Source organism: Agelaius phoeniceus (assembly GCF_051311805.1).
Source record: "Agelaius phoeniceus isolate bAgePho1 chromosome W unlocalized genomic scaffold, bAgePho1.hap1 SUPER_W_unloc_2, whole genome shotgun sequence".
In the NCBI taxonomy this organism is placed as follows: Eukaryota; Metazoa; Chordata; class Aves; order Passeriformes; family Icteridae; genus Agelaius; species Agelaius phoeniceus.
The window spans coordinates 10,707,582-10,730,434 of NW_027509867.1; the positions used below are offsets into that span (position 1 = coordinate 10,707,582).

At 52.4% G+C, this 22,853-nt stretch overlaps 1 protein-coding gene and 1 pseudogene across 1 annotated transcript in view; one reads left to right on the plus strand and one right to left on the minus strand.

Moving 5' to 3' along the window:
• Positions 1-3,224, minus strand: part of LOC143692753 (uncharacterized) — a 100,189-nt pseudogene extending 96,965 nt beyond the window's left edge.
• Positions 3,225-6,196: 2,972 nt separating this feature from the next.
• Positions 6,197-22,853, plus strand: part of LOC143692754 (uncharacterized) — a 180,694-nt gene continuing 164,037 nt past the window's right edge. Inside the window, exons 1-2 of the mRNA XM_077172996.1 lie at positions 6,197-6,205; positions 6,383-6,923. Of these exons, the coding sequence (XP_077029111.1) occupies positions 6,197-6,205; positions 6,383-6,923 (550 nt within the window). The remainder of the gene's footprint in view (positions 6,206-6,382; positions 6,924-22,853) is intronic.

Consider the following 22,853-nt stretch of genomic DNA (forward strand, 5'->3'; position numbering starts at 1 on the left):
CCATGGCCTGCAAGCAGCTGCTGCTGCCAAGGTGCCTTTGGTGCCTCAGGCTCTCCCTGGCACAGCTCCCAGCACGGCACTCTGCCCTTGTGCCCGAGGCCTTCCCTGTGCTGGGGCTGGCCTGGGGCTTTTCCTGCAGTGGGACCTGCCCTGCTGATGGCACAGGAAAGGCAGTTCCTGCTGGAGCAGGAGGCTCTGCCTGCAATGGGCTCCAACAGCTCCAGAAAGGCCCTGCTGACTTCAAAATTGCTACCTAGAGCATGATATTCTAATAATTGTTATAGTTCCTGCACTGTGGAGTAAATAACTCTGGTTAAGATCTTTCTGTTTGATCATCATCAGAATCAGACAGAGCCATATTTATATAAATATATCTGGTGTTCTATCATTAATCGTGTGGGACAAATTGTATAAAAGTTCAATTCCACCTGTCCGATCCTTTATATGTAAACCTTTGAAAAATTCTGGGGCTGGGATTGGATCCAGGCCCTCCCAGTCTCCTCTCTTAGAAGGAATTTGAGAAGTCTAGGGGCCCTGCAGGGGTTTGGGGATCCATGGTAGCTGTTGAGTGTCATTTATCTATCTAATGACTCAGCAGGAGTTTCTCCAATTAAGAAACAAAGCTTTTGACTGAAGCCCCCACTGTGCCCATGGCAGGAACCCCTGTGAGTGTCTGGGCCATCCTGGCTCTTTATCAGCCTGGGGACTCCTGGGATATCACCGTGGAGCCCCCGTGAGTGCCTGTGACAGATCAGTGCCTTTGCAGCCCAAGGTGCCCTGGGATGTCACCATGGAATGGCTGTGACTGCCTCTGACCACAGGGCTCTTTACCATCCCCAGAAAGCCCTGGGAGGTCTCCATGGAGCCCCTGTCTGTGCCTGTGACATTCCAGCTCTGGAACAGCCTGGACACCCTTGGAAAGTCCCCATGGAACCACTCTGAGGGCCTGTGACAAATCTGATCCTTAGCAGGCAACCATCACCAGCAACCCTGTTGCTATGGTCAGTTTCCATGGCAACCATCACCAGCCCCCTGTTGCTATGGTCAGTTTCCATGGCAACCATCACCAGCCCCCTGTTGCTATGCTCAGACCCTTGGCAGCTCCATGGAGACCCCATGCCAGGGGTGGTTGCCATGGACACCAGCTCAGGCCTGCAGCCAGAGCCCGTTGCCATGGCAACCATTGGCAGCCCCCATCCCCAGGCTGATGGGATCCCAGAAGCACAGAATTGGCTGAGCTGGGAGGGACCCATCAGGATCCTCCAGTGCAGCTGCTGGCCCTGCACAGGACACCCCAACAATGCCAGCCTGGGCCTGGCAGCGCTGGCCAAACGCTGCTGCAGCTCAGAGAGCCCTGGAGCTGGGACCCTTCCCTGGGGAGCCTGGCCAGGGCCCCAGCAGCCTCTGGCCAAAAACCTTTTCCTGACATCCAACCTGAGCCTGCCCCGACTCAGCTGCAGCCGCTCCCTCCACTCCTGTCCCTGGGCACCAGAGGGAAGAGGTTCCCACAGCCCCAGCCAGGGACCCGCTCCCAAGGCTGCTGCCATGGCCACCAGGGCTGGCACCAGCTGGGATGCTCGGTTTCCACGGGCCGGGCTTCAGGAATGGGATTCCCCAATTTCCTGCTCCCGCTAAAACCGTGCTGCCCTCACTGCCCTCCCACCTCCCATGGAAAGCACAAAAGGAAAAGATACCGGGTTGGGATAAGAACAATTTATTTGGAATAGCAACCAGATAAGGAACAAACAGAACAAAAACAGTATTGATAACAGAAGGGATAAATAAAACTGTTTACAGGGAAAACTAAAACACAACTCACTGGGTCTGCCTGGCCACAATTTCTCCTGCCTGGAAAGGACACCCTTCTCCTCAGGATTGAGAGAGATTGCCTTTCCTGCCCCTGGGAAGGACCTGAGGTGGGAGTGAATGTAATGACAGGGCCATGGCCAGACCCTCACGTTCTTCCGTCCCATATCATGTCATCGGCAGGGACAGGAAAAGGTACAGGTGTCTTCCCAGCATGGATCACAGGGAACAGGGACCACCAGGACTCTTCCCAATGTGGGTTCTCCCATCGGGGATGAAGCTGGAGTGGTGCATGAAGCTGTTCCTGCAAACGAGGCAGTTGCAGGGCTTCCCTTACTGGTGGCTCCGTTGGTGTCTGGTAAAATGAGAGCTGCTGGTGAAGCTCTTCCCACACTGGGGACACTCGTAGGGCCTCTCTCCAGGGTGGATGCACTGGTTGTTGAGGAGGGTGGAGTTGTGCTTGAAGCCCTTCCCGCAGTCTGGGCAAAGGAAGGGCCTCTCCTCTTAGTGAATCCGCTGGTGTTGGAGGAGATGGAAGCTGGTCTGAAACCTCTTCTGACAATTGGGACACTTGTAGGGCCTCTCTCCAGTGTGGATGTGCTGGTGCCTGATGAGGTGGGATTTCAGCTTGAAGCCCTTCCCACAGTCAGGGCAGTGGAAGGGCCTCTCCTCTGAGTGAATTCGCTCATGCAGGTGGAGACTGGAGCTGGTCTGAAACCTCTTCTGACACTGGGGACACTTGTAGGCTCGTAGGGCCCCCCCACCTTGTGGATGCGTTGGTGGATGATGAGGTGGGAGCTGCAGCTGAAGCCCTTCCCACACTCCCCACACTCATAGGGCCATTCCCCAGTGTGGATCATCTGGTGGCTGATCAGGGTGCTGCTCTGCCTGAAGCTCTTCCCACACTCCAAGCACTTGGGGGGCTTCTCCCCATCATGAAGCTGCTCATGGACCACCAGCTCTGAGCTCTGGCTGAAGCTCTGTCCACCTTCCTGGCTCAGGGTGGGTCTTTCCTCCTCAGAGCACCCTGGGCTGGGTTTTGAGCCCCTCCTCCTGTGGGATCTCTAGGGCTTTTCCTCCACGTGGGAATTCTGCACCGTGGAGCCATTTAAAATGGCCTCTTCCACGAGGTTCAGCTGTGGGGATTTGTCCTCCCTGGTCTCCATCCTCAGCTCCTTATCTGGGGAAGGAAGGCCAAGGAGAGGATGGGATTTGCCTCCGTGCCAGAGGGAAGGGGAAGGAGATCCCCCCAGTGCATCCCCAGCAGGAAGGGGTTGGCAACAGGGTTTTCCTGCAGCTGGGGGCTGTGCTGGGCTGGGAGATGGAGCAGGAGAGAGGGGGAAAGGGGCACTGACTTCCTCCTCACCTGCCTGGGGCTCCTGGGGCTCCTTCCTGTTTCTCGCAGCCTCCTCCTCCATCCAGTCAAGACTTGGGAATGGGAAATCCTGTTCTGGGAAGAAAACAAAGGGTGCACACATTGTCTTTTGCACAGGATTTAAGGGAAACCTGGGGGAGAGTCTAAGCCAGAATTACAATTTAATAAGAAAATGAAGATCAAGGCAATGATACAGAAACACTGCCTTAAACTGACAGAGTCAGGATATAACCTGACACCCTGTTGCTGCTCAGGGTGGTGGCAGCAGTCCCATTCAATGGTGGCTGCAGTCCTGTGTGAGTGATGAACGTGATTCTGTCCAAGCAGTGATCCTGTAGAAGGGTCTGGTCTTCCTCTGAAGGTCCAGGGGTGGTTCTGGAGCTCTTGTCCTCTGGGAATCCAGTAGGCAAGCTGCTCCTGGTGTTGCAAGGCTCAGCTTATATGCAGGTAGGAACGCTTAGATCCTCCCCCTGGGCAGAGGATCCCACAATGGGATGATGGAATTTTATCAGTCCTGCAGTGACACTCAATGGCCGATTCACAGAAGATATCTCCCCTGGAGGGCGTTATCAGGGCTGAGTCATGGAAGAGATCAAGAACACTGCCCCACCTGTTTATAGCAGTTGATGAAGATGGGCATTGAAAACATGCATGTGGTTCCATCTTACATTGCAGCCTGAAACAGTGGGGGAATCCCTGCTCAGGGGGTGAACACCACCCCCCTTACCCAAACTGGCTCAGGTGTAAAACCCCCACCCCGGGAAGGCCACACACACAAGGGACAATGTCACACTTGCCCTGCTCCAGGGCAAATGTCATCTCTCTAATATTTTCTGAACCAGATTGCAAAATTATTTTGGCACAGTGAGTTCACGGCACTGTTCTTCTACCCCAGTTGCCTTTGACAACAGCATGGTTCCTTCCTCTGAGGAGGTTGTGGGTCTCTCTGGAGGAACTCTTGGAAACTTGGATGCAGCTTCATTTGAGCGACCTATGGGAGAACTGATGAGGAAAATGGCTATTGTGGGACTGGAGTGTAAAGAAAATATTTTGTTGTCCCTCCTTGAAAAGTTTGTTAAAATCGCTGGAGGAAATGGAGCAAATGATACCAGCAAGACTGACAAGGTTCATTCACCACATGGTGAGGAACACAAGGCTGCTAAAAGTCCCACAAGAAGCCCAGCTCAAGTAGCTAAATTCCCAAATAACTACTGAATTCCCAGGCTTGGGTTTTTTCCAAATGTGAGAATCATTTTTCTCTTCATCCCTGTCACCTTTGTGACAGCTACACAGAGCTTCCACTTCCTTTTAACAATATCTGTATTGGGCCGAATTTGCACTTTTCTTTAATTGTAACCTGCCAGCAGCTGAGCTGGAGCTGTGCAGGAACCAAGGAAACTTGGAATTGCCCCAGAATTGCTTCTATTGTCAGCCGGTGCTGTGGCGGCCGTGGGGCAGAGGGGTGGGAAAGGGGGCTCCGGGGTGGCAGTGGAGGAAATGCCGGGCCCGGGGGCTGAGCACAGGGCTGAGCACACAGAGATGGTTTTGTTCTTGCTGAGCTCGCACTGAGCCAAGGCCTGTCCTGCCCCTCATTCGGCCACGCTGGGGAGGGGCTGAGGGTGTGGGGGAGCTTGGGAGGGGACACAGCCAGGACAGGAGATCCCAGCTGACCCCAGGGATACCCCAGACCATAGGACATCATGATCAGTGCATGAAGTGTGGGGAACAAGGAGGAAGGGGGCACATTTGCAGTGAGGGTTTTGTCTCCCCAGGTAACACTTAGGCAGGATTGGGCCCTGTTTCGCCAGTGGGCAGGGCCCGCACCAAAGACACAGACACCAACTTAACTTAAGGAACAGTGTAATTTAGATAATGCAAATTTGCAAAAAATTACAAAAATATTAGGTAGGCAAAGCAAATAATCATTAGTAAATAATTCCGAAAGAGAAGATGTTGAAATGAGTATCACACAACTGTCCATTTCTGGCTGCAGGCTCTGGAGATTCTATCTCTGCCTTCAATCAGGGTTGCATTCCCTAAAGAATCTGGTACCAAATCCTGCTTTCCAAGGCTGGAACAGTGTCTCAGGTTTAGCTGGGTGTGTATTCAATTACCCTCTGTTAAAGTTGGGGCAATTATCATCTGTTAATTGAGCAGTTTACTTTGTCTCTTCCACTAGGAATCCTCCCTCCAGGGAGATATCTTCTGTTAATGGGCCATTGAGTGTCACTGATAAAAATTCCATCATCCCATTGTGAGAAGCTCTGCCCAGAGGGAGGAGCCAAGCATTCCTACCTGGATATAATCTGAGAATGTGAACAACAGAGTCAGCCTTCTCCCACAAGATTCCCAGAAGAGCAGCTTTCAGCTCCACTGGATCCCAGAGGAAGACCAGGCCGATCGACACCACAACTGGACCTTCAGAGGAAAACTCCACCCTCCTACAGGATCACTGCTCCAACAGAACCACACCTGTCCCTGCAGGAGCACTGCAGCCACCATTTAACAGGAGTGCTACCAACACTCTGACCCACAGGGTGTCAGGTCGTATTCTTAGTCTGTAAGTAGTTTTTAGTACTACTGCATTTGTATTTTTAATTTTCCTTCTGAAGAACTGTTATTCCTATTCCCATAGACTTTGCTTGACAGCCTCTTGTTTTGAAAATTATAATTCCAAGTGAAGGGATTAACATTTTCCATTTCAAGGGAGTCTCCTGCCTTCCTTAGCAGACACCTGTCTTTTCAAACTGACACAATGCCCCGGGACACCCAGGCAGGTGAGGAGGAAGTCAGTGCCCCTTTCCCCCTCTCTCCTGCTCCATCTCCCAGCCCAGCACAGCCCCCGGCTCCAGGACAACCCTGCTGCCAACCCCGTCCTGCTGGGGATGCACTGAGGGTTCTCCTTCCCCTTCCCTCTGGCACGGAGGCAAATCCCATCCTCTCCTTGGCCTTCCTTCCCCAGATAAGGAGCTGAGGATGGAGACCAGGGAGGACAAATCCCCACAGCAGAACATCATGGAAGAGGCCATTTTAAGTGGCTCCACGCTGCCTAATTCCAACAGGGAGGAAAAGCCCTAGAGATCCCATAAGAGGAGGGGCTGCAAACCCAGCCCAGGGTGCTCTGAGGAGGAAAGACCCACCCTGAGCCAGGAAGGTGGACAGAGCTTCAGCCAGAGCTCAGAGCTGGTGGTCCATGAGCAGCTTCATGATGGGGAGAAGCGCCACAAATGCTTGGAGTGTGGGAAGAGCTTCAGGCAGAGCAGCACCCTGATCAGCCACCAGATGATCCACACTGGGGAATGGCCCTATGAGTGTGGGGAGTGTGGGAAGGGCTTCAGCTGCAGCTCCCACCTCATCATCCACCAACGCATCCACACTGGGGAGAGGCCCTACGAGTGTCCTCAGTGTCAGAAGAGGTTTCAGACCAGCTCCAGTCTCCACCTGCATGAGCGAATTCACTCAGAGGAGAGGCCCTTCCACTGCCCTGACTGTGGGAAGGGCTTCAAGCTGAAATCCCACCTCATCAGGCACCAGCACATCCACACTGGAGAGAGGCCCTACAAGTGTCCCAATTGTCAGAAGAGGTTTCAGACCAGCTTCCATCTCCTCCAACACCAGCGGATTCACTCAGAGGAGAGGCCCGTCCTCTGCCCTGACTGTGGGAAGGGCTTCAAGCACAGCTCCACCCTCGTCATCCACCAGCGCATGCACAGTGGGGAGAGGCCCTACGAGTGTCCCCAGTGTGGGAAGAGCTTCACCAGCAGCTCTCGCTTGACCAGACACCAACGGAGACACCAGTAAGGAAAGGCCTGCAAATGCCCCAGCTGCAGGAACAGCTTCATGCACCGCTCCAGCTTCATCCCCCTTTAGAGGACCCACGTTGGGAAGAGTCCTGGGGATCCGTTTTGCCCATGATCCATGCTGGGAAGACACCATTCCCTTTTCCTGCCCGTGACATGGTGTGGGATTGAAGAACATGAGGTTCTGGCCATGGCCCTTTCATTACATTCACTCCCACCTCAGGCCATTGCCAGGGGCAGGAAAGGGACTCTCTCTCTCTCTCCCTGAGGAGAAGGGTGTCCTTTCCAGACAGGGGAAATTGTGGCTGGGAAGAGACAGTCAGTTGTGTTTAGTTTTCCCTGTCAAAGTTTTGTTTATCCCTTCTGTTATCAATATTGTTTCTGTTCCATTTTTTCCTTATCGCGTTGCTGTTCCCAATAAATTGTTCTTATCCCAGCCCGGGATCTTTGCCTTTTGTGCTTTCCATGGCAGGCGGGAGGGCAGCGAGGGCAGCGCGGTTTTAGCGGGAGCAGGAAATTGGGGAATCCCATTCCTGAAGCCCGGCCCGTGGAAACCGAGCATCCCAGCAGGTGCCAGCCCTGGTGTTCATGGCAACCACCCCTGGCATGGGGTCTCCATGGAGCTGCCAAGGGACTGAGCATAGCAACAGGGGGCTGGTGATGGTTGCCTGCTAAGGATCAGATTTGTCACAGGCCCTCAGAGGAGTTCCATGGGATCTTTCCAAGAGTCTCCAGGCTGTTCCAGAGCTGGAATGTCACAGGCACAGACAGGGGCTCCATGGAGACCTCCCAGGGCTTTCTGGGGATGGTAAAGAGCCCTGTGGTCAGAGGCAGTCACAGCCATTCCATGGTGACATCCCAGGGCACCTTGGGCTGCAAAGGCACTGATCTGTCACAGGCACTCACGGGGGCTCCACGGTGATATCCCAGGAGTCCCCAGGCTGCCAAAGAGCCGGGATGTCCCAGACACTCACAGGGGTTCCCGTCATGGGCACAGTGGGAGCTTCAGGCAACGTTTAATAGAGGAGCTCCTGTTGGGTCACAAGGTTCAGAAAAGATCCCCAGCAGCCCCCACAGATTCCCAAATTTCACCATTGAATCAGAGATGACAGAGATCAGAAGGCTAAGGGCTAAAAGTCACCCATTTTTCCAATCTCCTTCTTTTATATCTTGGTTTGCTACAGGTGGACCTCATTGGTCATTTAATCAACACATTTCACATGATTGGCCAATTAAGACAACACCCTTCAGTAAACAACTTTCTGGGAAAAAGCCAACTTATTTCAAACATTTTTGGGGCACCAGTTATTGGTGTTTGTTTCATGTTGGGCCTTTCTGGGGGGGGAGAAACCCTCCAGTAGCAGTTCTGTGCCAGGTAAAAGGAGATGCATGGGACTTTTTCAGTCTTCAGCTTCTTGTTTATTGTTATCTGATCTAAAGTTCTGCATTGCTGTGCACACCAGGCTCAGCACGCTGGAAAAGCACCGCAAAACGGCCCCAAAATGTATCGTTTTAAGGTCTTTTAAAGTTGTCTCATCCAATCAACTCTTAAAACATACGTTATTTCTACTTATCGACCAATAACTCATCCCTTGACTGTCCACATATCCTCTGCACTGTGCTTTCCTTGACCAATCACCCTGTGCCACCAACACTGCAGAAAATGGAGTAGATGAAGAAGACAGGGACTACACCCCAATTCCTGCATCTTGCTTCCTATCTACACCATACTAAAAATCCCAAAACCTGAATTTCTCACTCTAGTGAAATGCTATACTACCCTCTTATCTATTTCACACTTTGGTGAATACTTACCTGTCTCAAAGTCCTGGACAAACCTCTGGTGGCTGCCGTTATTCAGCTCCTGAAACATGGGGGCTCCATGGTTTCCTTCCTATGGAGACCAATGTGATACTTGGGAGCCTGGTGAAATGCAGGGGCCATTGTGACACCGCAGAGCACCATGGATCCAAGGGACCATTGTGACACTGTGGAGCCTCGTGGAACCAAGGACATCATTGTGGCTCTGTTGGGCCACGTGGTCCCAAGGGGCCAGAGCAAAGCAGCGGTGTGGGAGTTAGCCCAGCTGTAACTCAGAGTCAGACAGATTATACCCCAAAAGAATTGGGCATGAGTTTCAAGCCCTGGGAATCATTTGTTTAAATTAAGGTGAGCTTGAAAGTTCTCCAAAAAGCCTTTAGTGTTGCTATGCTAAGTTGTCCAAGTTCTATTCCCCTATTGGTTACTTGTTTCCCCTATATGGTTATTGTTCTAGAGTGTTCTACCCCCAAGTGTACATGTTGTTGCTCCCCTTTGTCTTGGGTCTTTGGAACCTGCCCCTCATACTGTTCTCGACTTCTCCATGTTTATTGTTTTTCGCTCTGTTATTAAAGTTCCTTTTAAACAACTCTATTGATCCTGCTCCTTTTCATTTTTGCCACCCTCGCCCTGAAGTCAGGGAACCAGAGAGGTTTGTCACAGCCACCCTCATTGTGACCTTTGGCGCCCGAACAGGGACCCTGACACGCAGGGCTCCCTGTGTCAGTCACGTCAGCTGGGGTTAGCTGATGGATAGGCCAGTCCTCCCTGGGATTTTGGATTGTGCCAGGCCCAGAGGATTCATCGTTGCTTCAAGTGACCTTGCCCAGGATCAGCAGGGACAACAATGGTTTCACCTGCATAGGATTGCAGGTGGGTTTGAGGAAATGCAAGACATTTATATTGCCCATTTTGCCACTGTGTTTTTACAATATGCACCCACATCCCATATTTGATTTGGGGTGTTCTGGTGGCTCTTCCCCATAAGGCAGAGAAAGAGAAAAATGGGCAGCCAGATGTCCAAAGTAGAAAGGAGCATATATGGATGCTTTAATTCTCACTGATCATGACATAATATTTTCAAAGAATGAATTAAAATCAATCATGAGATGGATCATTAAAAATTTTCCAGACGCCTCTGCTGACGAAATCCATATCACTGAATTTTGAGACTCAGAGTTAAATTGTACAACCTTTCGATCAAAAGGGACCCCATTGCACTCTGCATGCTCCCCATCTTCCACACCATCCTTGAGACCCTTCACCAGCAAGCAGTTTGTTGAAAACTCAATCTGTTGCTCACTCCTAACTCGGGACCTCCCCTCAAACCTGCCTTTCTCAGACCTTCCACGATGGTCCAAGATGGATATGGCCACGCTGTCTTGGAGCATCATGCCCTGGAGACTCAAGATGGAAGGAGCCCGAATGTGGCTTGGAAGCCCGACCATCCTCCCTCCATCTTGGCTCCTCCACTTCCTGCTACCACAGCCTTCTCTTCTGCCCTGAATGAACCTCCAGACTCCACCCCCAAACCTGCGGGTCACGCCCCCACTGTCAATCATTCCACCTCCACCCTGGGCTATGCCTCCAGTTAAGGAAGGAGACTGGCAAATAACCTCGAAACTCCTCAATGCCCTGGTATGTTATGAAAGAATAGGGCAGAATCCCAGGTATCAGCCATTGGTTTACGGGGAAATCAAGGATCTGTGTAGGGCAGCTAAAGACCATAGGAAGGACTTACCTTGTTTTAATGGCCTAATGAGGGCCATGTTTACAGCACATGTCTTAACTCCCTATGATTTAAAATATATTATGACCATGTTGTTGTCACCTACAGAATACACCCTGTGGGAAGGGGGATGGAAGTGTTTACTAAATCCATTTATAGCAGATTATGCTAATAATGAGGCAAGGGCAGAATTGACAATCAACCATCTAGCTGGAGAAGGACAACACAGCCTACCAGATGATCAAGCAGCAGGTATCCCCAGAGAAGTATTGGATGATATCAAAGAGATGGCTTTGACAGCTTTAATCCAGGTATTGGATGGTAGCACCCCCAATTTGGACTACCTTGGGTGGCTGCAGCTAAAGCTTTAGGACAATCAGACCATCCTGGGTGCCTGTTAAGTAAGCAAACCAATGCTGCCTCCCTCACATTGAGTGGCTGCTCTCAGACACAGAGACCATCAGACACGCCACCTTGCAGAACAGCGATAGAGTTTTTACTCTGGGCACGTGGGCATGGCTGTGTAGACTCTGAGGGCATGTGCTGCATGAACCTCTCCAGCCACAGCGAGTCAATCCACAAGAGCATTCAGGTACTGAAGGAAGGGTGCAAGAAGCTTCAAGTGGAAAACAAAGACTGGGTCCATAAACTCTTCCAATCCATGGGACTAAAGGGTTGGGTGATGTCTAGCTAAAACCAGACTATTCATTCTCTTAGTGGTTGTTGGTGTATTGTTAATTGTCCCATGTTTGTTTGCATGCTTCTAGAAAGTCTTACAAAATTCCTTCAGTTCCATCTTTGTTGTAAAACAGAAAGGGGGAAGATACCCAACAGAGGCTCCTCATGGACTCCTTGGAGGAGAGAATTGGATGGAACAAAAACCTCTCAGAGACTCAGTGTGGGAAGGAAAATCCTTGAAATTACCTAAAAGTCTTCTTAAATCCATGAAGTACCGTAAAAACCTTGAGTATCTAAAGGCATTAATGAGCCCCACTGAGTGTCAGTACAAAGCTCTCAAGGGACTCATTAAAGTAGAGAAGTGGGGCCATGATTGCACAAACCTCTCACAGAGTCTGTATCAAAAGGGAAACACCAAGTACCTTAAAATAACTGGAGTACCTTGAAGCATTAATGAGCCCCACTGAGTGTTGTTACTGACAAAGCCTCTCCAGGGACTAATTACAGCAGATAATTGGAGGCCATGATTGCACAAACCTCTAAGAGACTCCAAGGCAAAAGCCAAAGCCAAAGTCCTTTGAAAAACCTGCAGTCCCTGCAGGGAGCATGAAGGAGCCCCCAGGGCCATTGCTGAGCAAGGCTCCCCAGGGACTCCTTGCAGCAGATCCTTGAGGCCACTGGGATGTGGGCTAGGGGGGGATGCTGAGGGCAGCACAAGGGGCTGACAGTGCCCAGCCTGGCTGGGGCTGTGCCAGGAGGCCCCAGGGCCTCAGGACAAGGTGTCTCCTCCCAGCCCTTGCTGGCACAGACCCTGCTGTGCCCCAGGGCACCAAGACTTGGCTTCTCTTTGTCCCCACCTGTCATCACTGCCTGCAGTTCTCTGCTCTGCCTGGGGCCTGGGGACACTTGCTCAGTCGTGTCCCTCAGTGGGACCCATTAAAAGTCCAAGAAACTTTGGAGTTGGATTCTGACGTGGAGTTCTGCAGAGGTTTCTTCAGCTCTCTCTCAGGGACTGATGTTCAGGGCCTGAGCACAAAGCCCCAGAGGCTCATTCATGTCCTTGTGCTGTGTCTGTGCTGTTGAGCTGGGCTGGGCTCCTGGCACAGAGGCAGCTCCTGGTCACCAAGAAGAGCTTCAAAAGCACATTTCTCTGGATGAGCAGCTCTTCTGCCAGCCCAGCAGGGCTGGGGCACTACCTGCAGCCAGCGCGGGCACAGCCCAGAGGCACAGAGAGCTTCAATCAGTCAGGGCTGGGAAGGGGCTGAGAAGTGCCTGGGGCACAATCACTGCCAGCCCTTGGCACAGCAACCTCTGGCTGCAGGACAATGCAGCTGCAGCTCCTGGAGCCATCTCCTCAAGCTGGAACATCCCAATGCCTGCAGAGCCTGTGAGTCCATTCTCTGCTTGTCTCTTGTGCAGAGCAGCCAGGGGTGCCCAGGGCTGTCCTGCAGAGCAGGGTCCTGCAGCCCAGGGCGCTGTGCTGGGGCAGGGACTCTGCTGCCTGCCAGGGACAGCTCTCAGCCAGCCCTGGCAGCTGCTCCCAGCACTGGGGGACAAGATCTGGGTGGCAGGAGACAGCTGGTGAGGCTTGGAAGTGTTCTCCTTGTGTGGGGAGGATGCTGCATTGTTCAGGGCTGCTCCCAGCATGGCATTTAACTGCAAAACATTTCCAAATAGATCACACAGGAAGCACAGTGAGGCAGGGGTTGCATAAAAGGGGAAAACCTGCTTTTTAAATCGACTGCCCTGGGTTGCCTTAATGGGAAACTGCCCATAGATATTCATCTCTCAGTTCAGGCTGAGAAAAATAAATAAAAAAATTCTCTTAGATCTGAAACAACTGGGCAGTTACAGAGATCAGCACAGGTCCCCTCAGAGTCACCATCAGTGTTGCTTTTCCTGCCTCCTCAGGGTTACTCTGACGTTGCCATCAGAGCCTGCAGAGCCAGAGCTGCCCCTGGGCAGTGCCTGAGCTGGGAGGGCTCTGCAGGGCAGAGCTGAGCCCCCAGGGCTGGGCTGGGCTCTGGCAGCACTGGCAGGGCCCAGCCCTGGGCACAGGGAAGCAGCTGCTGGCAGGGACAGCTCCAGGCAGCAGAGCCCTGGGCAGGCGTGGGGGGAAAGTGCCCCCAGGCTGTGCTGGGATATTTCAAGTCCTCTCCAAACTCAACTATTCCATGATTACTTTTTTTTCAGATCCCTATGCCAAGACAGCACAAATGTCCAACAGCAGCTCCATCAGGCACTTCCTCCTGCTGGCATTGGCAGACACGCGGCAGCTGCAGCTCCTGCACTTCTGCCTCTTGCTGGGCATCTCCCTGGCTGCCCTCCTGGGCAACGGCCTCATCATCAGCGCCGTAGCCTGTGGCCACCACCTGCACACGCCCATGTTCTTCTTCCTGCTCAACCTGGCCCTCAGCGACCTGGGTTTCATCTGCACCACTGTCCCCAAAGCCATGCACAATTCCCTCTGGGACACCAGGGACATCTCCTACTCAGGATGTGCTGCTCAGCTCTTTTTCTTTATGTTCTTCATCTCAGCAGAGTATTTCCTCCTGACCGTGATGTGCTACGACCGCTACGTGTCCATCTGCAAACCCCTGCACTACGGGACCCTCCTGGGCAGCAGAGCTTGTGCCCACATGGCAGCAGCTGCCTGGGCCAGTGCCTTTCTCTATTCACTGCTGCACACAGCCAATACATTTTCCCTGCCCCTGTGCCATGGCAATGCCCTGGGCCAGTTCTTCTGTGAAATCCCACAGATCCTCAAGCTCTCCTGCTCAAAATCCTATCTCAGGGAACTTGGGCTTCTTGCTGTTAGTACCTGTTTAGGACTTGGCTGTTTTGTGTTTGTTTTCTCCTATGTGCAGATCTTCAGGGCTGTGCTGAGGATCCCCTCTGAGCAGGGAAGGCACAAAGCCTTTTCCACCTGCCTCCCTCACCTGGCTGTCATCTCCCTGTTTGTCAGCACTGCATTGTTTGCCTACCTGAAGCCCCCGTCCATGTCCTCCCCATCCCTGGATCTGGCCCTGTCAGTTCTGTACTCGGTGGTGGCTCCAGCCCTGAACCCCCTCATCTACAGCCTGAGGAACCAGGAGCTCAAGGCTGCAGTGTGGAAACTGATCACTGGATGCTTTCAGAAACATTAAACTGCTGGACAGTTTCTCTAAATCAATTGAAATAAAAGTCATCTTCTATACTTCCTTTTAGTTTGATTGTGGGTTTTTTTTCCTTTGGTTAAGGTTTTCCATATTGTCCACAGAGAAATGTCACTTTTTGTGCTATTTCTCATTCTCTTTCTCTCCACCTTCCCTGTGGCCACAGACTGTGTCAATGAGGGGCTGCACTCTTGGTGGCTTTAAAGGAACTAAAGGATCTCCCAGCAGTTTTCTGCAGAGATGCCCTTTTGTTGCCCTCTCTGGAGCTGCAGCAGCAATGTCTGTGTGCAGAGCTGGGGCAGATCAGTGCTGGCCCAGCAGCTGTGCCCAGCAGCAGCAGCAGCAGCAGCACTTGGTGTTGCCAGTGCTGCTGCCGTGGCCCTGCCCCGCTGCCCTGGTGGCCCTGGTGTTGCTGCAGGGCCTGAGTGCTCTCGGGGCCGGGCACAGCCCTGGGGGTGGCAGTGCCGGGGCTGCAGCAGGGACAGGCCATGGGCACTGCTGGGGCAGCGCTGATGCCTCAGGCCAGGCCCTGGGGGCTCCAGGCTCCTTGCCCAGGCTCTCTCAAGAACACGGTCAGCCCAATGCTCAGCACAGAAACCCCCGTCAGCAGCCCCAGGCTGGCCGTGGGCAGGCTGGGGGCAAACAGCATGGCTGGGGCTCTGCAAGGGCCCTGGGCCAGACGGGAAGGAGCAGCAGAGCAGGGGCTGATCCATGCCCAGTGCGCTGCACAGCCCAGGGCAGCGTCCCAGAGCGTCCTCATGCAGCTGCCAACAACATCCCCCCTCTGCAGCCCTGGCCTCTCCCCCAGCTCACACAGGTGCCCCATCCTTGCAGGCACAGACACGGCAGCACTGCCTCAGCAGCCCCTGTTTGCATTGCACACAGCAGGGCCAGCACCCCCATGCTGTTGCTGTGGGGACATGAACCTGAGGGAGCACAAATTCCATCAGCCCCTGGGGCCAGCAAGGCCTGCGGGACACCAGGGAAACCACTCAGCTTTGTCCTGGCCTCTGCACTCAGCCAGAAAGTTTGTTCCCATCAGCTGGGAGTTTCCTGTGCCACTGCAGACGCTGTTGCTCAGAGCCAGGGCTGCCGGGCACCCACCCCCAAACTGCCCTGAGCATTTCCTTGGCTTCACCTTTGCCTTCTTTACTCTTCCCTGGTACAAATTTCTTCCTCTTGCCCAGCCCTGTTCCCTGCCCTGCAAACAGCCCATCCCTGTTTGACCTTTCCTCTCTGGCCCCACTCCCCATTGTAGTTCCTGACTTGGCACCATGGGAACGTCCCTTGGGCAGCAGGATCATCCTACAAGTGCTGCAGGAATTGTCTGCAGGCTCCTGCAGTGCCTGCTGCTGCTCCCTTGCCAGGTGCACCCCAGGCCAGGGGGGCACATCTGGGCTGCTGTGTCTGCCTCTGGGGCTCCCTGTTCTGGGCAGTGAGGAGGAGCTGCAGAGGCTCTGCAGGACTGACAGGATGGGCTTTGGGGCTGCCAGGAGATGTTGCTGTCGGGAGGTCACGACATAAAGCAGAGACTACAAACTGTTTCAGTTGGCAACACTTTATTATTGAACATGGCTGATATTTATATACTTTCCAAATGTTTATGCTTCTTCTATCTTTACTATTGGCTACAATAAATCAACATAATACTATTGGTGAGAAGTTATAGTAACTTAACTAACTTTCAAAAAATGCTTCATTTAGCTGCAAAGTACTTTCATCTTTCTTCTCTCGGTCTCCTTGGTTACAGCCTTGGAGAGAGCTCCTTATCAGTTTCTTCTTACTTCTCAGCTTCTTCTCGCTCCTTTAGCTAACAGGCCTGCTGTTAGCCCCTTCCACAAGGAGAGGCTGAGGGACCTGGGCTGCTGGAGCTTCTGCAGAGGAGGCCCAGGGCTCATCCTGCAACTGCTCCAAGGGTGGTTCCAGAGAATCCAAGAATCAGGAAGGCTGGAAAAGGCCTTGGAGATCATCAAGTCCAACCTGTGCCCTGACACTGCCTTGTCTCCCCTGAGCCTCCTCTTCTCCAGGATAAACAATCCCAGCTCCCTCAGCCACTCTTCACAGGACTTGTGCTCCAGACCCCTCCCCAGCCTTGTTGCCCTTCTCTGGACATGCTCCAGCCCCTCCAGGTCCTTCCTAAATTGGGGGGCCCAGAACTGGACACAGCACTCAAGGTGCTGCCCAACCAGTCCTGAGCACAGGGGAAGAATCACTGCCCTGCTCCTGCTGGCCACACCATTCCTGATCCAGGCCAGGAGCCATTGGCCTTCTTGGCCACCTGGGCACACTGCTGCCTCATGTCCAGCCTGCTGTCCATCAGTCCCTGCAGGTCCCTTTCTGCCTGGCTGCTCTCCAGCCACTCTGTCCCCAGCCTGTAGAGCTGCAGGGGTTGTTGTGTCCAAAGTTCAGGACCCAGCCCTGGGACTTGTTAAACCTCACCTTGTTGGATTTGGGCCCTGGATCCAGCCTGTCCAGGGCCCTGTGCAGAGCCCTCCTACCCTCCAGCAGATCTACACTCACACCCAGCTTGGTGCCATCTGCAAATTTGCTGATCATTGACTCAGTCCCCTCATCCAGACCATCAATGCAGATATTGAAATCCGTGCTGGCTGGCTCTGATCCCTGGGCCATCCTGTGGGTGCCCTGTGATGGCACTCAAGGTGATCTGTTCCATAACCTTGCCAGGCACCCAGGTCAGGCTGACAGGCCTGGAGTTCCCCAGCTCCTCCTTCCAGCCCTTCCTGGGGATGGGCTCACACTGGCACCTCCAGTGCTCTGGGCCCTCCCTGCTGAGCCAGGACTGATGGTAAATGATGGAGAGCAGCTTGGGGAGCTCATCCACAGCTCCCTCATCCCTCTGGGATGGATCCCATCTGCTCCCAGAGACACCTGTGAGCATCTGAGTGGCTCAGCAGGTCCCCAGCTGCTTCCTCCTGGATTCCAGGGGGCTGTTCTACTCCCTGTGCCCATCTACCAGCTCAGGAGAAGACTTGTCCTGAGGACAGCCTGTCCTAATATTGAAAACTGAGACAAACAAAGTATTAAGTAGCTCAGCCTTTTTCTTATCTTTAGTTACTATATTCTCTACTGCATCCAATAAATAGAAGAGGTTCTTCTTCTCCCTACTTTTGCAACAATATTTTTTTTATAATAGCATTTTTTTTTACAGAAGCCGCCAGGTTAAGTTCTAATTGAGCTTTCACATCTCAACTTTTCTTTCTGAATAACCCATCAAAATCCTTAAATGCTTCCTAAGTTGCCAGTCCTTTTATCCCCTGAGTTTCCACAAAAGCTCCATGGGCAGCCAGGCCAGTCATTTTCATCACCAGCTCATCTTTTGACACACTGGGACAGGCTGCTCCTTCCCCCTTAAATCACCTTCTTGAAATGTGTGTCCTTCCTGGACCCCTTTGTTTTTAAGGGCTGTTTCCCTTAAAATTAATCAGGACGTGATTTGATACTCCCCAAATCCGCATCCTCAATAGGCCAAAGTCTGCCCTTCCTAATTCCAGTGTAGAAGTTATGTTGTTGCCCCTCCTTCTTTCGTGGAACATTGAAAACTTGATTATTTCAAGTTTTCTGTGTGCCCCAGGCAGCCTCTGAGCCCCACATCTGCCACCAGCCCTTCTCTGTTTGTGAACAGCAGCAGACAGAGCTTTCCTTGGCAGTGGGAGTGTTACCAAAAATTCGGTAAAACAGAAAACTCCTTAACCCCAGTGTAGCATTAAGAAGCAGCATTCTTTATTCAGCTGGATGCACGGGGGAGAGCTCCTCCCAAAGCCCTGCAGGCTAAGTACAGGAAAGTTTCTGTTTATTTTCTGTATTTTGCACACACATTCATTGATTGTCCTGGACTAAACACACATATGATAATCATTTCCCCAAAATCATTAACATATTCCCCCTCCCCTTTACCCATGCGTTCTTCTGTCCTGGGGGTCTCTCTGGTGATCCCTGGTGGTTGTGGACCCCAATGTTCCAGTGGGCCTGGCTGAGCTGGCAGGACCCTGAGGCTGCTGAACTTCCAGTTCCCCTTCTCACACAATGGGCCTTGTGTGGTTTCCACAGGCCTGGGGATGTGGAGAACAAGCTCCAGGTGTCAGCTCACCTTGTGTAGGCAATTGATCATCTGGTAACATGAGGTCACAGAGTGGGCTATGACATCACAGAGTGGGGTATGTGAGGTCATTGAGAAGCTATGACATCATAGGCCATATCTGTGACACCACACGGCAGAATTCTGACATCATAGAGCAGATGATGACATCAGAGATTTGGCTGTGACATCAGAGACCAGCTGTGTGACATTAGAGAAGGGGCTGTGAGCTCACAGAGCAGGCTGTGACATCCCAGAGGGGCTGTGTGACATCCCAGAGGGGCTGTGTGCCATCCCAGCGGGGCTGTGTCAGGTCACTGGGTTGCTCACTCGGCCCCAGCTCCCCCTCACAGTTTCTCCCAACAAGTCCAATGCTGTCCATGCCCAGCGGGGTCCCTGTCCCCCGGGATCCCCCCGGCCCACCTGGAGCCACAGCCTCCACCAAAGGATGTTCCACAGGATCCACCCCAGAGCCTGACATGGGGACAAGGGGCCAGGGCTGTGTGACCAGGACATCAAGGACGGGGATTCTCCAGGTCACTGTGGCCTGGTTTGGGTTGCCCAGGGCAGGAAAGATGTCTGGCAGCTGGAGCAGGGTCTGGGAAGGGCCTCCAAGGTGGGGCTGGAGCCCTTGGGCTGTGAGCAGAGGCTGAGGGAGCTGGGCTTGTCCAGCCCAGAGCAGGGAAGGCTGAGGGGCTCCTCATCCCAGCCTGGCAGTGCCAGCGAGGAGGGGATGGAGAACACAGAGCCAGGCTCTTCACCGGGGGCCTGGTGGGAGACAAAAGCCAATGGGTGGAAGGGGAAAGAGGGGAGATCAGCCAGGACAGGAGGAGATGAAATGAGTCAGGCTGGTTTCAGCATTTCCTCAACATCAAAAGCAGCCTGACCTCCCTTCTCCATCCACCACTGACAGCTTTGCAAATCAGGAATTGTTCTGAGCTGTTTTGCCTCCACTTCAGGATGAGCATCCTGATACAAGAACTTAATTGTGTTTATATCCATCACAGAACCATGTTTATCTGAAATTAATTTTAGTATGTAAATCACTTGTGGATGGTGGACTCATCAGATGCAGCTGGGACATTGTGCATAGCTCAGGGAAGAGCGTGATTGTTATTAAATTGTGTCCTGTTCAACCATGGTCTCTTTGCTATGAAGAGAAACTTTCTGTGCCTCTGAGTCTCACCAGTTCCTGACCCCCAAAGGACACAAACCTGATGAGTTGTGGCTCCCACTCCAGTGGTGGCACTTGGGCATTCCTCCATAGCCAGAGCAGAACTCCCTTGTCCCAGAGAGTCCCTGGCAATGCAGGGATGAAGGAAACAGGCCAGGCTGTGGGGATCAGGGGCAGGGCAGAGCCAGGGAGAAGAATGACTTTTGCATTTAATGGAGCTGTGCCTTCCCTTGGCTTTGTTGGCTGACAAGAAATGAACATCCCTCTGTGTCTCAGGCAGCTCCTTCTCCAAGGAAAGCAGGTGGGAATTGGAGCCATGGAGCTGAAAGCTGCAGGTGCAGCCTGGGCTAGAGGGAGCTCAGATTTGCACAAGGCTGCTCTGAGTGCCAGGGCTTGGATGGGGGAAATGGTGGGCTGGGGGTAGGGACAGAGTCTGATTGATTGTCAGCAATAAAGGGTCTTGATTTTCATATCTATTCAAACTGCATGAGGAGGTACTTGGATTCAGTATCAATTGGAGACTGCACATATCAATGAATTAACAGTAAAACAAAACTAAACAGGACGTAAAAAATCTTTTCTTACTGTCTTTTTAAGTATCATGTATTCACTTTGAATACACTACTGAGATCTACTTAACTACAAATTATATGGAAACTGAAATCAAATGATTCCCAGAGGCTTGGCTTGTTCAGGTGTTCTGAATGTTCATGAGCCCTGGGCCACTGAATTCCTGCACTGAAGAGCTGAAGGCTGAACAAGCCTCTGGAGCAGTGAAATTCAGCAGCAGCCTCCAAGTTGCTGAGGATGTCAGCAGCCCCCAGTGAGGCCATCCCTGCCCAGAGACCGTGGGGGAATGGGCAGACAAGGAGAGCATCCCTGGGGCTGGGGCAGCACAACTCAGAGGCACCAGCGGCTCCAGCTGGGCAATGGAGTGTGGAATGTGGCTGGGAAAGCCCTGCCTGGGCTGTGCCAAGCAGGACACACAAGCCCTGACCCCCATCCCCCAAACAATTCTCTCGAGGAGACATTAAAAGGAATTACAGTTGTTTGTGTGCTCTGAGTTGGACTCACTGGAGAAATACTGACAAGAGCTTCTCAGGAGCTCAAAAGAACAAAGCCTTTACTGCCAAAATTAGAAAATCAAATAAATTTTGCCAAAACGTTTAGTAGGACATTCGATCAACAAAAAAAAAACATTTTTCAAAGCATTAACTTGGCCCATTCAACTTCACAAACTCGTAGTTTGTTCAATTTTCAGTTAATCAAAATTTGCAAGAGGACAGAAATAGAAGAAGTCCCAGGAAGAGAGAAAAATGTGTTTTAGAGAAGCACAAACACAGCTACCAACTCCTGGATTCCAGCAGTGTTCAGATGGAAATTCCAAGAGGATGCAGGATCAAGATGTGTGCTTGCCTTGTGGTCAGCCTTCAATACCCCTTGGTCTCCCTGGGCCCTTCCCCCAGGTGGGGCTTGGGCTCATTTGGTCCCTCAGGAGCTGGGCTGGGGCTGCAGAGGTGGCTGTGGAGCATTGCCTGTGCTGTGCCAGGGACTGGCAGCCACTGCTGGGCTGGGATAGAGGCTCTGGGGGGATTGGGGTTCCAGGGCAGGGCAGGGCTGGGCTTCCAGGGCAGGGCAAGGCTGGACCTGCCCCTTCCTCCCCCACATATGAAATATTTTGAATCAACAATCTCCTCCAGTCTCTCTCTCACAGTAAGGCAATGTTGGAGATGAAATCCCAATTCTGGCCATGGACAGCTGGCTGAGAAGAACAGTTCTTTTCATTAGGAAGGAAAGCACAGAAACCCAGTGTTTGGGGACCCTCACTAGGATAAGGCCATCCAGACTTGTCAGGAATGGGAGATTTTGTCTTGGAGCAGTCTTTGGACATAAGGAATTTTGGAGGTGCGTTCCCAGTCATGGCCATGAGTACCTGGAGAAGCAGGACAGTTCTTTCCCATAGGAAGGAGAGAGAGCATGGACCTTTCCCCAATGTTTTGGGGACAGATGAGAGGTGACCCTTGTGAAACCATTGCCAGCCAGACTTGTTCTGGCAATATTCCTCTGGGAACAATCTCTGGATATATGGAAATTTGGAGGTGAAATCCCAATTCTGGCCATGGCTGCCTGGAAGACAAGGACAGTTCTTTTCCATAGGAAAGAAAGCACAGAGCCCCAGTTTTTCAGCAGCAGTTGGGAAGTGACCCTCAACATGCCATGGTCAGCTGGACCAGCCAGGCAGTCCATGGGAGGCCAAACTACCCAGATCTGTTCTTTGTCCCCTTGGTTTTATGGGGCCCCACAATGTCACAATGGCCGCTTGATTACAAGAAGACCTGCAGTATCACAATGGACCCTTGGTTCAATGGGGTCCCAGAGTGTCGCAATGGTCCCTAGGTTCCAAAGACCCTGCAGTGTCACAATGGTCTCCCTGGTTCCCCAGGCCCCACAATGTCATGGGACTCCTCTGTTCCATGAGCCCTGCAGTGTCACAATGGACCTTTGGACCCTGGGATTTTGCTGTGTCACAATGGCCTCCTTTGGCTCCACAGTGTCACAATGGACCACTGATGACACAAGGCCCTGCAGTGTCACACTGGAGCTTTGGTTCCATGCAGCCCTGCAGTGTCACAAAGGCCTTTTGGTTTCACGAGGCCCCACAGCATCACAATGGTCCTCTTGGTTCTGTGGGGACCCCCAGGGTCACAATGGTCTCACTGGTTCCATGAGGCCTCACAGTGTCACAATGCTTTGCTTATTCCATGGGGCCTCATAGTGTCACAATGGTCTCCATGATCCCATGAGTCCCCTCAGTGTCACAATGGCCCCTTGATTCCATGAGGCTGTGAAGTGTCTTAGTGGTCTCTCCATTGCTTCATGAGGCCTTGCAATGTCACAATGAACCTTTGGCTCCATGGGGTCTCGCAGTGTCACAATGGCCCCTTGGTTCCATGACATCCCAAAGTGTCACAATGGTCTCCACAGTTCCATGAGGCCCTGTGGTGTCACAAATGGACCCTTGGTTTGATGGGGCCTCTAAGTGTCACAATGATCCCTACATTCCATGGAGCCTCAGAGCGCCAGTATGGCCCTCTTGATTCCATGAGGCCCCACAGTGTCACAATGGTCCCTTGGTCTCATAGGGCCCCACAGTGTCACAATGGTCCCTTGGTCTCACAGGGCCCACAGTGTCACAATGGTCCCTTGGTTCCATGGGTCCTG